This window comes from Panthera leo, chromosome C2 (genome assembly GCF_018350215.1).
Source record: "Panthera leo isolate Ple1 chromosome C2, P.leo_Ple1_pat1.1, whole genome shotgun sequence".
In the NCBI taxonomy this organism is placed as follows: domain Eukaryota; kingdom Metazoa; phylum Chordata; class Mammalia; order Carnivora; family Felidae; genus Panthera; species Panthera leo.
Window position 1 is genome coordinate 131,269,045 of NC_056687.1, and position 15,614 is coordinate 131,284,658.

At 37.8% G+C, this 15,614-nt stretch overlaps 2 protein-coding genes across 15 annotated transcripts in view; both read right to left on the reverse strand.

Moving 5' to 3' along the window:
• NEK11 (NIMA related kinase 11) overlaps nt 1-15,614 on the reverse strand; it is a 291,628-nt gene that overhangs the window by 274,275 nt on the left and 1,739 nt on the right. For 4 of the 14 annotated variants that reach the window (XM_042954486.1, XM_042954483.1, XM_042954484.1 and 1 more), the window contains exon 2: nt 13,817-14,085. The exons of 9 other annotated variants lie outside the window; for them this stretch is intronic. In XM_042954486.1, coding sequence (XP_042810420.1) covers nt 13,817-13,986 — 170 coding nt within the window. In that variant the 5' untranslated portion in view covers nt 13,987-14,085. Of the gene's footprint in view, nt 1-13,816; nt 14,086-15,614 lie in introns of those variants that run through there. One more of the 14 variants, XM_042954493.1, reaches the window with a different exon arrangement.
• LOC122229414 (60S ribosomal protein L30-like) lies at nt 11,534-11,941 on the reverse strand. Its single transcript, XM_042954501.1, has one exon. It carries the CDS (start codon nt 11,923-11,925, stop codon nt 11,608-11,610), a length of 318 nt encoding a protein of 105 aa, XP_042810435.1. The 5' UTR covers nt 11,926-11,941; the 3' UTR covers nt 11,534-11,607.

Consider the following 15,614-nt stretch of genomic DNA (forward strand, 5'->3'; position numbering starts at 1 on the left):
CTCAAAAACTCAACTTCTTTAGAGATAGTAAGTTTAGTTAAAAGGCAACTTCAGTTAGGTGTCAGATATCAAATATCCAAATGCTTTACTTCCTAACTATTGTTAAACTGCCTGCAAATCACATCAGTCATCGATATAAATCTATAAATCACAAGTTCCAAAACTATGATTTTCATTTGTAAAACAGTCCTAAAACTAATAAAACTACTCAATAATCATTGTGCTGAAATATGCTTGAAAGAACATGAATTAAAAACAGATGATCAACAAATGGCAAATCCAATTTTGTAAAAAGCAGACTGGTTGTCTTTCTCCCAAATCCACCATATGTGCATCTGTGCAAGACCAATGAGATGGGAGAGAGGGGAGTGAGGCAATGGAGGACTTCTGGGCCAAAAATCTTCCTCAAATCCCCCCTGAGGGAAGGCACATGTAACTACCTGATTAGGTTTTTAAGGGTTTCTCCAAATTCAAACTAATAGGGAATGGAAATGTCAATCAAGCTGTCATTAAAATACTGAGTGCCCACCAAATATTGGAGAAGCTGAGGAAACTGACACCCAAACACATTCTAATCAAAGCTTAATATTCCAAATTTTTGAATCTTAGAAATTGGGAAACCCAGCATACATGATAAGAGTATCAACATAAACCTTAAACTTCCTCATTTGCTCAATAAAGGTCATGAGAAGCAAAGACTATAATTGTTCTCTTACTAAAAAAAAAAAAAGAATATTGATTGCTCTGAACCTGAAGATTAAAAAGCAACATTCAGGGGTGCCTGAGTGGCTCAGTTGGTTAAGTGTCTGACTTTAGCTCAGGTCATGATCTCACAGCTCCTGAGTTTGAGCCCTACGTCAGGCTCTGTGCTGACAGCTCAGAGCATGGAGCCTGCTTTGGATTCTGTGTCTCCCTCTCTCTCTGCCTCTCTCCATTTGCAGTCTCTCTCTCTCTCTCTCTCTCTCTCTCAAAAATAAATAAACATTAAAAAAACATTTAGGGGCGCCTGGGTGGCTCTGTCAGTTAAGCATCTGACTTCGGCTAAGGTCATGATCTCACAGCTAGTGAGTTCAAGTCCTGCGCTTGGCTCTGTGCTGACAGCACAGAGCCTGGAGCCTGCTTCAGATTCTCTGTCTCCCTCTCTCTCTCCCCCCTCCCCTGATAATACTCTGTCTCTCTCTCCTCAAAAATAAATAAAAACGTTAAAAAAATAAATAAACAAACAAATAAATAAAAAGCAACATTCAGCTTAAACTACCAAATTTCACAATGACTATCACTGGCAACTAAAAAATCAACCAGTTAATGATCTTAGAAGTTTTCATGTATCATGGTCCAGGATTTACATTTTCTAAACACATTTATTAAGGTATAATTGATACACAGTATACTACCCACATTTAAAGTATATAATTTGATAAATTTTTACATTTGCCCATGAAACCATCTCCACAATCACGATAATGAACATGCCATCATACCCCAAAGCTTCCTCATGCCCAAGGTTTTGCTTTTTCAAAACTTCAGGTGGATTTTTCACATAATTACGAAATAACAGCACTGCTGTACCAAATATGTTCTATAGCATGTCAAAGGTTTCATAATTATTCATTCATACTTATGAGTATCAGGTATTAGGGTATTATGAAAGCACCTGTGGAACAAAAAGTGGCTGAGTTCTTATTAAACTATGGAACAGAAATTCAGTGTCATGGTATTTTAAAGCAATGAAAGTCACATAATATTAACTGCTTATTCTTAATACTACATGCAATTTTTTATACAATATACAATTAGCGTAGCACACAAGCTACTTTTAGAACTTTGCATCGTCAACTATGTCTATTTCTCACATAAAGATAAATTTACAAATTACTAGTTCTAAAAACTAAGAAATAACTGACTAAGAAGCTAACCTAAGGGTCGTTTTTCTCCCTTGTTGACTTATAAGTCATCTACATCACTCTAAATTACTATTTAGACATGGATGTCATGGCAACTAAACTTTTTTCCCAGGAAAGTTGGCAGTAATAAAGTGAGCCAGAAACGAATCTCAGTCTGAGAGTTTTCCACTTTCTCATTTCTTTGATGTTTACTTTATAGATGTATCTTATTCCAAGTTCCTTAAAGGTGAATGATATCACAACTCAAATTTTCAGTTCAAAATAGTTATAAGGATGAGTGCTAGCCAAATTGCCCATACCTACTCCTGAGTCAATGCATGTGTCAAAAAAGGAACCAGCTCGGTTCAGAAAGGGCAAAACTGAAAAAAGAAGATGCCTCCCTCAGGTGATCCTGTTGGAGTGAGTGATGGTACAGGGGGACTGCCTGCTGTGTGTCAGGCAGAGTGCTGGGCTGCTTGACCCACCAAAAACTACTGGAGCCTTCACAAGATGGCTGCTTGAAGGCTACTTACGCATGTCATGTTTGCTTTGGGTCAAGAAATTAAAGTTAGAAATTATATTGAAAAATATTCTGACACCAGCCATGAAAAACCCTGGATTTGGTTATTGAGGTTCCTCTGGAATCCATAAAAAATTAGCTCATCTCTCTGAAAAAAGTCCATTTTTGATTGGGAAGGGAGTGAAAACTTGAACTAGTCAATACCTATAAAGTTTTGTTCTTATATATTATGCACTCATCCTTAAAATATTTTGTTTTACCGGGGCGCCTGGGTGGCTCAGTTAGTTAAGTGTCCGACTCTTGATTTCAGCTCAGGCCATGATGTCACGGTTCGTGAGTTTGAGCTCTGCATCAGGTTCTGTGCTAATAGTGTGGTTCATGAGATCAAGCCCTGTGTCAGGCTTTGCACTGATAGCATGGAGCCTGCTTGGGATTCTCTCACTCTCTCTACCCACTCCCCTGCTCTCTCTCGCTCTTTCTCAAAATAAATAAACAAACTTAAAAAAATTTTTTTAAATATTTTGTTTCACTTATTGAATAAATGAAACAAAACAACATTTAAATAGTAGTAGGCTTACACAAATCTTACATTTTAAAAATTGGGAGCCATCAACAAGGACAATGTGAAGGGACCAGCATATCTAATTACATTTTTAAATTATAATTCACCAAAATAACTTATATATTCCCCACCCATCTCATATATTTAAATGAATAATATTCCTTATTTCCTAGGGTATTATTCAGTGTTGACAAAACCATTAGCTTCCCTATTCACAAATCCAGCAAAACATCATTAGAACAGAATGGGATAAGTAAAGAATGTAAAAGTCTAAAAATCTAATATATATACCTTAGTAATTTGCCTACATTCTTTTCCTGTCAACAGTCTACTTGTGGTATTTTCAATAATTCACTTTTATTTTCTTTCAAACAATAGCAATGCAAGAAAAAAAAAGCATTTAAAAAAAAGCCTTTTTGTGTACTGTTGTCTTCTTTCTAAATGTTTCTCAGTGATTCAGTCTTCAAAGCAGGCTTTTTGGCCCCTTGCCCCGGCCAAAATGAAACTGCAGGTTTCCCTGCATCCTACTCATCCTAAAATATTTTATTTATTAGTCATCTATCATCTGTAAATATTAAAAACCAGATTATAAGCTCATGGCTTCTTTTATGCTAATACATGCAGGAAAGGAGCCTCAGGATATGTAAATCACTTACCCCAAAACATCGTCGACTTCATTACCATGATTGAGGCAAGTCAAAGTAACTGTGCACCCTTGCATTTTATTCTCTTTTTCCTTCCTACCTCCCGAACCTTCAGTGTTGTAAGATGGCCAGAAGCTCAGAGGCTTGACTTTATCACAGACAGAGAACTGGCAAAGCCCAAAGTGAAGTCCAAGTTCAAATTTTCCCTTCCTGCATTTACCTAAAATGAGCTGATGCACAAAATCCTCCAGAATGTGAACTGCTTTAATATCCTTTCATATTACAATGTCTCTTAAAGGATTGAAGATTAAGGGAAACATGATCACTATGGGAAAACCTGATGAAAACTGTTTTCTAGCAGGGCAAATTGGAAAGAAATCATTCGTTTCCTCCAAATTGTTTTCATGACTCCATTGCATAAACCACTGAATCCTATTAAACTAAGTCAGCCCACTCAATAACCCAATCCTCCCATCACAGATACCCACTGGGGAGAAAGCCTTGGTACAATACAGGAATAATAGCTTTAATAAGAGTACATAAAATGGGCTCAAAGTTGGACTCATTAAATTTAATGTTTTGTTTAGAATGAGTCAAAACTGAAAGTACAGATATGCTAAAATGATTAAATAAGTCAGACAAATCCACAAAGAGGTGCTCGTGGTGCAATACATGCATACTAGCTTTGCAAAAGGCTACCAGCTATTAAATAGCAGAAAGTACTGTCACATCCTGAATCACTGAAAGCTTGTTTCAAGTATTATAAAACTCTATGCATACTGGTAAGAACTACTACTCATTCTTAATTATTTTTTGACACTGTCAGGCTACTATAATCAATTTATTAATTCGCTAAGAGGAAATAATGTCCTGTCTTTTTATAAACAGTGAAAATGTATACACAGAAAAGGCAGCTTTCAGTGCATTCCTTACAATATGAAAACTGATTTCTCCATTTCTCACTGTGTCAGAAATAAGCTTGAAAATGGATGAAGTCCTTTGTTTTTTCTAATTACAACTGCGTGTGTCAGCATATGTGGCCATAATTCATAAGTGGCCCAAATATGCTTCAGAATGGAACAGAATGCCCATCATTTCTCAGTGATTGAAGCTTGGTTCTTCATTAGTTTTCCAGGGTGATAGCAGTGACAGAAAGGGGATATGCTGCAGTGATCATGATATCAAATCTCTGAGGATGCTAAAGGGCACAATAGTTTTTAACTCCTACTTCAGAGAGGTTACTAGAACCAACTACAGGGAGCCAACTGATAGTAAAGCCATACAGCAGACAATTATGCAAGCATTTATTTTTTCTTAATGTTTTATTTTTGAGAGGGCGAGCAAAAGCGGGGTGGGGGGGCAGAGAGAAGGTGACAGAGGATGCCAGCGGGCTTTGTGCTGAGGGCAACGGGCCCATATGGGGCTCAAACTCACAAACTGTGAGATCATGACCTGAGCCAAAGTCTGAGGCTCAACCAAATGAGTCACCCAGGTGCCCCGCAAGCATTTTAAATGACGCTATTAAGGGGTGCCTGGGTGGCTCAGTCAGTTAAGCATTTGACTCTTGATTTCAAACCATGAGATCAAGCCTAGAGGCGAGCTCTGTGCTGACAGTGAGGAGTCTGCTTGGGATTCTCTCTCTCCCTCTCCTCCCACTTGTACATGTGCACACGCTCTCTAAGTAAATAAGTAAATATTTACAAATAAATAAGGTGATGTTTGTAAGAGCACTTAGTAACATGGGAAAATACGGGGTTCCTAGGACATTTAAAAAAAATATGTGCCATGTCACAAATTTCTAAGAAAGCAATTGGTCAATGTTTTAAACTTAGTTTGAAAGCTTCAGAAACCGGTGTGGATTTGATTACAACTGGGGACTTCATGTCCAGGTTTTGTTCCAACCTTTGTCTTCTTAAACAAGAACAGATGGCACCTACACACATAGCCCATAAAGCTGTGGAACTGGACTTGGTTCCTGGAAGGTTCCTGGTATCTGTGGCAGTGGCAATCATTTACATGGCCTCACAGGCCTCCACTGAGAAGAGGACCCAAAAAGAAATTGGGGATGTCGTTGGTGTTGCTGATGTTACAATCAGACAGTCCAACAGGCTTATATCTATCCTCGAGCTCCAGATCTGTTTCCTACAGACTTCAAATTTGACACCCCTGTGGACAAACTACCACAGCTGTAAATCGAGGCAGCTGATGTCAAATTCTTATGAACACTGAACTCGGCCTGTTGTACATAGTCCATAGCAAGTGCTGGATTGAGCCTTTCGTTAGTAAGGAAAAACACATGGTATGCATTCCAGGGCTAAATATTAATTGCATGGCATTCTATATGTATACACGAGTGAAACATATTTAATGATATAAATTACTTATTGAATTTGCTTTCTTTTGTAGCAACCTAGGAAATTGTATTTTGGAAGATATTTGAAATTAAGTAATTCTCGGATAAAACGTTTTTCAAAACTAAAAAAGAAAATAATAACATGGGAAAATACTTATATCTTAGTGCTTCAAAAAAAAAAAAAAAAGATGCAAACTTATACAGACACTGAACAGAAGCGTTCTCTCGCCCTTTTGCCTCATTCGGTGGTCCTGGAAGTGCAGTCTTCAGGTCAGCAGCAACAGCTGGTAGAGATGCGCATTCTCAGGCCCCACCCAGACTTGTTAAGTCACAATTTTGGGAGGAGAACCCAGCAATCTGTTTTAACAGCCCTCCAGGCAATCTTCTGAGGCCCAATAAAGTGAGAAAACCACTAGCTGGTTCTTAATCATCCTTCAGGTCTCAGCTGAAACAACATGTTCTCGGGAAGCCTTGCCTCCCCCAGGGTCACCCTGCCAGCTTAGACGGCTTAGACGGGTCTATCATACCTCAGAGCAACCAAGACTTTCCTTTCACAATGGTTATGGCAGCTTGTAATTACTTTTATGATTATACAATTAGCATTTTTCCCTCTCACTAGACCAATATTCTAAAGCTTAGCTGCACATTCAAATCACCTGGAAGCTCTCGAAAATCCAGATGCCTGGGGTGTGGTCCAATTAAAACAATGTACTGGGGTATGGCTCAAACATGTATTTTTTTAAAATACTGTGATTCCATTCTTTGGCCAAGGTTGAGAACCACTAAACTCAAGCTCCTTGAAGAGCAGGTGACCAGCAAATAGTGACCAACATCTGTTGAATAAACATGTGGAGTTATTTTTTTTACTTTTATTTATTATGTGGGTGTTTTTTTTAATCTTGCACATGGTACAAAATTACAAATGTACAAAAAGGGTTGAGTGAAAAGTAAGTCTCCTCACTCTCACCCTCCATCTCTGAGGCAACCACTGTGACCAATGCCGTATGTTTCCTTAGAAGAGTGAATAAATATTTGTCAACGCGTACGGAAAAGACCAGCAGTTGGGTGGCAGGATTATACATTTTCCAGCTTTATGCACACATGCACTTTTTATTAAATGTATGTATATTAGTATCAATACAGGAAAAGGAGGTACCCTAAAGATAACTGAATGTACGCATATCCAGAGCTATTTAGGAGATATACCCTGGGTCTGACGGTTCTGAGAAAAATGGTCACTTTGGAATGATGTTCTGTGTTATGAGGAAGAGACCCTTTATTTGGCTTAAACAAATAGCTGTCTATTCCACCCACTTCATTTTGTTTTATTTTCACTTCTGATCAGATATTCAGCTTCTCCAGAACTTGCATCAGAAAATGGTTGAGGGCACATGAAAAGAGATACTATTCATTCTAGGCCCTGAATCAAGAAGTGGTATCACAATTTGCAGATCTGTCTTGCCTGAATTTAGTTAACAGGAAGCCCTATCAAGACTGACCATGACTAGGTATATTAAGATGAAAAGCTGAGGACTGGATCCTAGTGTGGTGGCTAACTACGGTTCTGTCCTGCAAGGCCCTGACCTCCTCAGCTCCATCCCTATTGATGATTGTATCTCAACACCACATGCTGGAACCGGGGTATAAATCTGAGATGCTCTCAGAAGAGACTGCGCTTAGGAGAGCTGTCTTCCAATAATGGACCCAGACTCCTGTGGGTTTTATTTTTATGATTGTTGTTACCCTTTTATGACTTTTCACTTCCCTTACTTTTAAGGTCTAAGACCTCTCCCCTCTGCTGTCAGTGCGACTAATTCTAGCAGCAATTCTTAGCCCACTCTCCTCAATCTTGTTTCTGTGGCTGGGTGGGAAATCTGCCCGTTAGAACTTTTAAAAATCTGCTCTACTACAGGCCCAAAAGCTCTCCTCGGAGGCAAGGACCTAGGCTTGAGGCCATTTCTCTAAGGACTTGTTAACCTTTCCTATTTAACTCCAGTCCTTATCTCATACTATAGATATATGATACTGGGAAGAAATGCTCTGTGGAGAGAGAATGCATTTGCATGTTAACCATGTTGGCCATATTTAGGCAAAGGCCAATGTGTAGGTGCACAGATAAAGAAAGAAATATTTGGATATTTACACCACAGGACCGAGAGGGGAAAAAATGAAAGCTCTCTATAATGCACAGAAACTAGCAAAATAAAGACTGTAGGTAGCTAGGAAGGGATCTGGGCACTGGCCATCTCTGAGAGCAACCTGCTACACAAGTGTTTAAACCCCGTACCATTTACTAGTTGTTTTCTACAGGTTAATTCTATCCCTCTTCCAGACTGGAGGCTCCTGAGAGCCAAGCCTTATTTCCTATTGCTTCAGTCTCCTCGCTGGTGTTCAGTACAAAGCAAAGGTTTAATATATAAATTAAATACTTATGAGTCGACAAACTTTTATAAAAGACGACAGCACAAAATCAACTCTAAATAATGATGTCACTGTATTTTAAGTTGATGAAATTTAAAACAGCATTATAACCAGCATTCAATGGTAAGATGAAAATTCTAAATTCATTACAACTGTGGCCATGATTAATCATGTACAACTAATCATGTACAAGTTTAATCATGTATCTTAGGGTAAGGTAAGATTACTTCCTTAACATCTCTTTTCTATTAAGTTACATGCACTATGCTAAGAACCAAAGACATTCTTAGCTCATCACTTATGGATTTGCTTTTAAAGAAAAAGGTCTGACAGGGGCGCCTGGGTGGCTCTGTTGGTTAAGCGTCTGACTTCGACTCAGGTCATGATCTCACAGTTCTTGTGTGAGTTTGAGCCCCACGTCGGCTTCTGTGCTGACAGCTCAGAGCCTGGAGCCTGCTTCAGATTTTGTGTCTCCCTCTCTCTCTGCTCCCCCCACCACCCCACTCACATTCTGTCTCTCTCTCTCTCTCTTAAAAATAAACATTAAAAAAAATTTTTTAACTAAAAATAAAGTCTGACAGCTTAACAAAAATATAAAATTATGAAGTTGAATTAGAACAATATTTAGGAATATGAGTTAACATTATCACATCCCCACCACATTCATTAGACCAGAATTTCTATAATCATGAAAGAAAATATTCCCAAATATTGGTTTATAAATTTCATGATGTAGAATAAAAAAACCTCTCTGTGTCATTCAATACTCCTTTAAAGTTTAATTTCATACTACTGTGATAACCAAAAAAGGAATGCCCGATCTTTATGCCAAAGAGAAAACTCTCTCCAAACACACACTAATCAAATGTCATGGCTATAGTTTTTTGTTTTTTGTTTTGTCCCATAGCAAATGCAGAAAGTCGATAAAAATGTAAAGGAATGTGGTATTTACACTGTAATTAAAATTCACAAATTCACAGAATATGAAAAATGTCAATGGTAGAGTGATGCCCCCAAGTGGCATAATGATAAATTGCAATACTTTGATGGAAAAGTTAGAATAGCTATATTCCCTTTTGTCAAATTCTTCAATTAAATCTAAAAGTGCATATTACGTAAACCTAGATTTCATAGGGGCTAGTAATAAGTGTCCTGTAGACCACCTCAGACTCATAGTACACCCAAGTCACTCTTTTAACTAGAGAAGAGATCGTCTGGTATATAAAGGTTATGATATACTTTCCTTATAATCTCAAACAGTTAGGGGTATGTCTGCAAAACAATGAAGGGAGTCAGATCTACTTTGATTTATTAAAGGAGAAGCATTCACAACATTATATAAATCTTTTCAGAAAGCATTATTTTCTACCCATCTCTAATATTAACCAATTCCCTATGTTTATAGCCCAGTATGTAAAGTAGAATCTAAAATTTTATGTAACCAAAGTGCTTGGACAATGGGTAGTGCTAATTAATGTGCTTTTCTCACTAACTAAAGATTCAATTGTCAACACTGTGGGGAAAGAATCTTTAAAAAATGAGTTTAGTTTCTGCCTCTGTAACATGTATGAAACATAATCACTGATAAGTTGCTATCTTATATAGCTAAAAAGTCAACATTCTGAGGATCAATTGCTTTTGGACAGTCATAGAGATACAAAAGAATATGACAATAGAATTGTTACAATCTCAAGAAAGATTCTTGAAGAAGATTTTAAAATCACATGCCTGATAGCAGATTGCTTGGAGAGATTTCTCTCTTAAAAGTGGAATACAAAAGAAAAACTTCCTCTTAATAGAGAGTAAAGTTATTGGGTCGTGACTAGATAAAGTTTTGGTAGGCTTCCTTTAATTATTCCTATAACTTGGATTATTTATAAATAAGATGAACCTCAACTGTTATTGAGTGATAATTATATATAAGGTAATGTGATATTCTATATTTTATGCATATATTTACAAATATATCCTATATTTGTTTTTATATTATACATTCCTTATTAGATAATATATGTTTATCTGGATGTTTTATACATACATAGATATTTTATTTAACCCTATTTCAATCCTATGAGGTTTAATACCCATTTTACACATAAGAAAACTGAAGCTCAGATGAGGAACCTGCATAACGACTGGCTTTACATTTGACCCGTTCACCTCCAAACCCTGTGGTCTTAACTGTGACACTTACTGACTTCCTTCTAGCCTTCTAGGATTTTGTGAGCAGCCACAGCCATGATTCTTCATGATTTTAGCAGAGGTGTAAAATCAGATGTCTACAGAGATAGGCAGTGGGTATAAGAGACAGTGAAGAGTGGTAAGACACGGCTAATTAAAGAGTACAGGTTCTGTCTGAAGGGGGCAGCTGCTACCCAGCTCCAGCCCATATTGGCTATATAGCATCAATGTTAGCAAATGTTACCAAATCTTTTTTTTTTTTTTTTTTCCAAGAGAAGATGAAAAGCTCAATCTTTCTGAGAATGTACATTTTTAAATACTGGCAACTAATTTAGACTGAAAAAAAATCCCCACTATGCAGGCCAAACAAAACACATCTGAAGGCTGAATGTAGCTTGTATGTAATATGTTGTAGAGATTCTGATGATGAATGATTCCTTTTCAAGAGATTCTACACCAGACTTTTCGGTGTCAAATAATTTTGTCAATTATCCTCACTGTTGGATTCATTCCACAGACTGAGGCTTCATCTGCCATCTTCAGTTCAAATCAGGTATTTTTAGACCAATGCAAGTACAGGAAACGTTATTGGCAAATCACATCCCAACCAACCAGCCCCTTCCTCTCTCATTTCTGCACCCTTCCTCCAACACACGCATATACACTACACTCCCATATACTATGGGTGCATATACACCCATCATCTCAAGTCGGAAGCTTTCAAGTTTGGTCTTCATATATCTTATTTTACATTCCTTTAATCAACTTTTTAGCCCTTCTGTGAATTTTCTTAAAATTCTTCATATTCCTTACTCATTAAAGAAACCAAAATTGGATATGATCTTTATGATGAGAGACAGAATGAGAAAAATGTTCACTTTTAGCCCAGAAGACTGATCTATAGCCTGCATAGTTCCAAAAAGGATCAAAGACATACTGGTTGCTACATTCTTTTTTTTTTTTTTTTTTAAACAAGCTCTAGCCAATTTTATTAACGAAAAATTTTACGTGATTTACTTTTCACCAGTCTGTTCTGGCATGCTTCAAATGATATCAGAATCACCTGGATCAATAATAGCCAGGATGCACACTCTGCAGTATTTCCCACACGCTGTGCCCAATTCAATATTATTGCCGCTGTAGTGATGGACACCAGTTTTGGCCAACATGGCATAGTATTCTATTTCAGATTTCCTCAAGGCTGGGCAGTTGTTGGTGAGGATGACCAGTTTCACTTTGCCATGTCTGATCATTTTCAGAGTCTGCTTGTACCCCAACACGTACTTCCCACTTTTCATAACGAGTTGGAGCCTAGAGTTGATGGACTCCAGCGACTTTTTCGTCTTCTTTGTGGCCACCATCTTCCTGCCTTAGGTGCGGGGCAGACCCAACCAGAAGCAACCGCCAAAATGGCCGGGAGAGAGAAAAAAAAGGTGGTTGCTACATTCTTAAAGGGTCTCATGACTGCCTGCACATCTCACGAATAGTTAATATCAAGCTGAATGATAAGCACCATAGAAATCTTGTGAAAGTAGTTTTACAAGCAGAAATTCGAAGAAAACCTTTATGATCTACTACTCCCTGCACATCCCCTCCCCCTTGAGCAGTAGGCATGTAACCACCAGCTTCATACAACAAAGGTGCAGTGCATCTCTTTCTGCCCACAGGTCCTGTCCCTGTGCTATAATAAAAGCACCTTTGTGCACCAAAAACATCTCAAGAATTCTTTCTTGACTGTTTGCCCGTGGCCCCACCTCATTTACAATACGATGCACACAAGTCCTGGGTCAGATTTAGGTCTTACTCTCAATGTTTCCATAAAGGTACTCTGGTAATTTTCAGAAATTTATCATCCTGTTCTACATGGCTGGAAGAGCACCTCTAGGATTTATGGAAAAGAAGTCTTTGATAGGAGTCGTGAAACCTGTTCTAAGGACACTGTCGTCATTCCTCATAGAGGAATTCAATGAAAACTATGGATTCTTGATAATTACTTTGTAAAATTCTGGACACAGAGACCATTTAAAAGGTTGAGTTTGAAAATAAAATAGCAGCACCAACATTTACTTTTCTAATTCCTATGTAATATTAAGAAGTAGAAAATGTTTATCACACTGATATTAAATCCAATGAGCAAAAGCTAAAATAATTTTGAGTTGACTTAAAACCTCCAAATAAAAGAATAGATTACAGGATGGAAATTTGTTTGCCTAGAGTTAAAGGCTGACATCTTGGATCATTTTTACTTCTGCCTTCTCTTTTTTTCCTGTTTCTGACATACAAGACGTACAAGTTTTTTTTTTTTTTTTTTCAACGTTTTTTATTTATTTTTGGGACAGAGAGAGACAGAGCATGAACGGGGGAGGGGCAGAGAGAGAGGGAGACACAGAATCGGAAACAGGCTCCAGGCTCCGAGCCATCAGCCCAGAGCCTGACGTGGGGCTCGAACTCAGCCCAGAGCCTGATGCGGGGCTCGAACTCACGGACCGCGAGATCGTGACCTGGCTGAAGTCGGACGCTCAACCGACTGCGCCACCCAGGTGCCCCAAGACGTACAAGTTTTTTATCCTAACTCCAATTCCAACTAACTTTTCACTGTAGCAAATTCAAACAACTTCAAGCTAAAAATGAAGATTGATCCTTATCTGTAGCATTTTCTCTACCTTGACAGTTTAACAGTCCCATCAAAATCAAAGAAAAGGAAGTAACCAGAGGATCCTCAATATAAGTTAACTTTAGATGGGAGTTCCTGTTTGATTTAAATGTCCTAATTTGAGAGTTGTATGACTACAGACTGAAAAACCCCTCCATAGAAGAAAGCCAAAGAAAATTAATACCATATTTCCTTTTAGTACACCCTATTCACCTCAAGTGTGAATTACCATTTATTTGCATTTCATAACATTTCTAAAACTGCCTTCATTATAAACAATTCTTACTTTCTCATTCAAGAAGTCCCAATCAAGTTAAGTGGAAGCAACGTTGTAATTGAGACTCCGGTATGCATAAAAATCTTATCTCCACTTAATCTACTCCATCTCCCTTCTCTAGGTCGTTCGGGTACTTCACTCACCTACTGAAATGGCTTTAAAAACCTTATCTGGAGACATCATTCCAGAAGCTTTTCTGTTGCTTATTCAATTCTGACCACCTTAAATGCAAAAAGCAAACGGTACTCCATATTCTTAATCAGCTAAGAGCTACGCATACAAGGCAGCCAACTCAAAATGCGTATGAAGTATTTTTACTTACAATTCCTCTCCTTGTTTTGCTTTCTTGTCTGAGACCAGATAGACAGTTCCAAAACTTCCACTACCAAGTTTCTGTTGAACTACGTATCTTCTTGCAATCAAGGTCTTTGGATAAGCAGAAAGGGCTATTGGTCCACTCACACACTTAGTAGCCTCTTGGAACTTCAGCATTGCTCCAAATGAGAGAGAACTAGTTTATTTGTTTATAGAAATTTAACTTCGAGTCTCTTAGGAGATCGTCAAATTAATCCAAGTAGCGTCAGTCAATCCCTGAAAGATGAAAAGTCCAGAGATCAGGTCTAAAGAATGTCGACAGATTCCTAACTATGTGTACGTTTCTGACCGTGATACTTGCACCCTGAGTAATGGATTCAATGACACCACATTTAATGACTTGAGAGAAAAATGTTAAAAGGTAGAGATATTGCAGATTCTAATAGAAGACAGTCACAGGAAGAGAGCCTTCCCTCATACATCTGAATGAATATAGCAAAACTGAGTTACAGTTAATCTGTTTAAGATTTATACTCCCCACTTACTTAAAAAAAATCCAAATTTAAGAACATTATAACTTCCTTAAATCTATACATTTGCATTAATCTTTTTGTAATTCTTTTTAAAAAAAATTTTTTTTTTAACGTTTATTTATTTTTGAGACAGAGAGAGACAGAACATGAATGGGGGAGGGTCAGAGAGAGAGAGAGAGACACACAGAATCTGAAACAGGCTCCAGGCTCTGAGCTGTCAGCACAGAGCCAGACGCGGGGCTTGAACTCACGAACCGCAAGATCATGACCTGAGCCAAAGTCGGATCCTTAACCGACTGAGCCACCCTGGCACCCCAATCTTTTTGTAATTCTTTCTTCCTACTTTATGTCTGTTTTGATTAACAAATAGTGAGTTAGGATTCGGGGCGCCTGGGTGGCTCAGGTCATGATCTCACGGTTTGTGGGTTCAAGCCCCACGTCGGGCTCTGTGCTGACACCTTGGTGCCTGGAGCCCGCTTCAGATTCTGTGTCTCCCTCTCTCTCTGCCCCTTCCCCTGCTCATGCTCTATCTCTCTCTCTCTCTCAAAAATAAATAAACGTTAAAAAAAAAATAATGAGTTAGGATTAGACTAGAAATCAGCATAGAATTTCTTTCTGTAGACATTAAACTACTGTATTTGCATCTATTAGAATACATGTGAAGAGGAAGAAAGACTTCGGAATAAATTCTTTCCCCTCCTAAACAATTTCTGATCCAGTTTCTGAAATTATTATACACACTATGTAGAGAATAATCTCTCTGGATTGGAAACAAGAAGTGTCACAAATCCAGTTCAAACCAAAAATTGTATTTTAATGATAACTGAATATAAATGTGTTGTAATTCCTCAAGAAACTATAAATGCATAGCAGGATTATGAAAAGTAGGGCTATTCCATATGAGTGTGTGCCCAGTAAAGTCATTTCTATTTCATCAAAATGTAAATGTCTTTAGTAATGATGAAGACTGGGTTTTGTTTTAAATCTATGAAAATATGATTTTAAATTGAAGACTGTCTATGCCTTGGAGTCAAGTTTCCATATGCAACTATTCCAAAGCTGTAAGACAAAAACTGCTTGTGTATAATGATAAAACAAGATGTTATCTGTGTTTTGGGGAATATGACCAACAGGCTTCACATGATGGTGACAATTACAAAAATCCTCAGAATAGAATATAAATGGTAAATGTCCATTTACAGCATTTTTCTTCTTGAAATAATGCATTAATCAGTTCAGTTTTACCTGATGCCAGTCAGAAGTATTCTAGTA

Bases quoted from the DNA above. Each gene is read 5' to 3' on its own strand.
- LOC122229414 (XM_042954501.1), bottom strand. From the start codon at position 11,925: ATGGTGGCCACAAAGAAGACGAAAAAGTCGCTGGAGTCCATCAACTCT.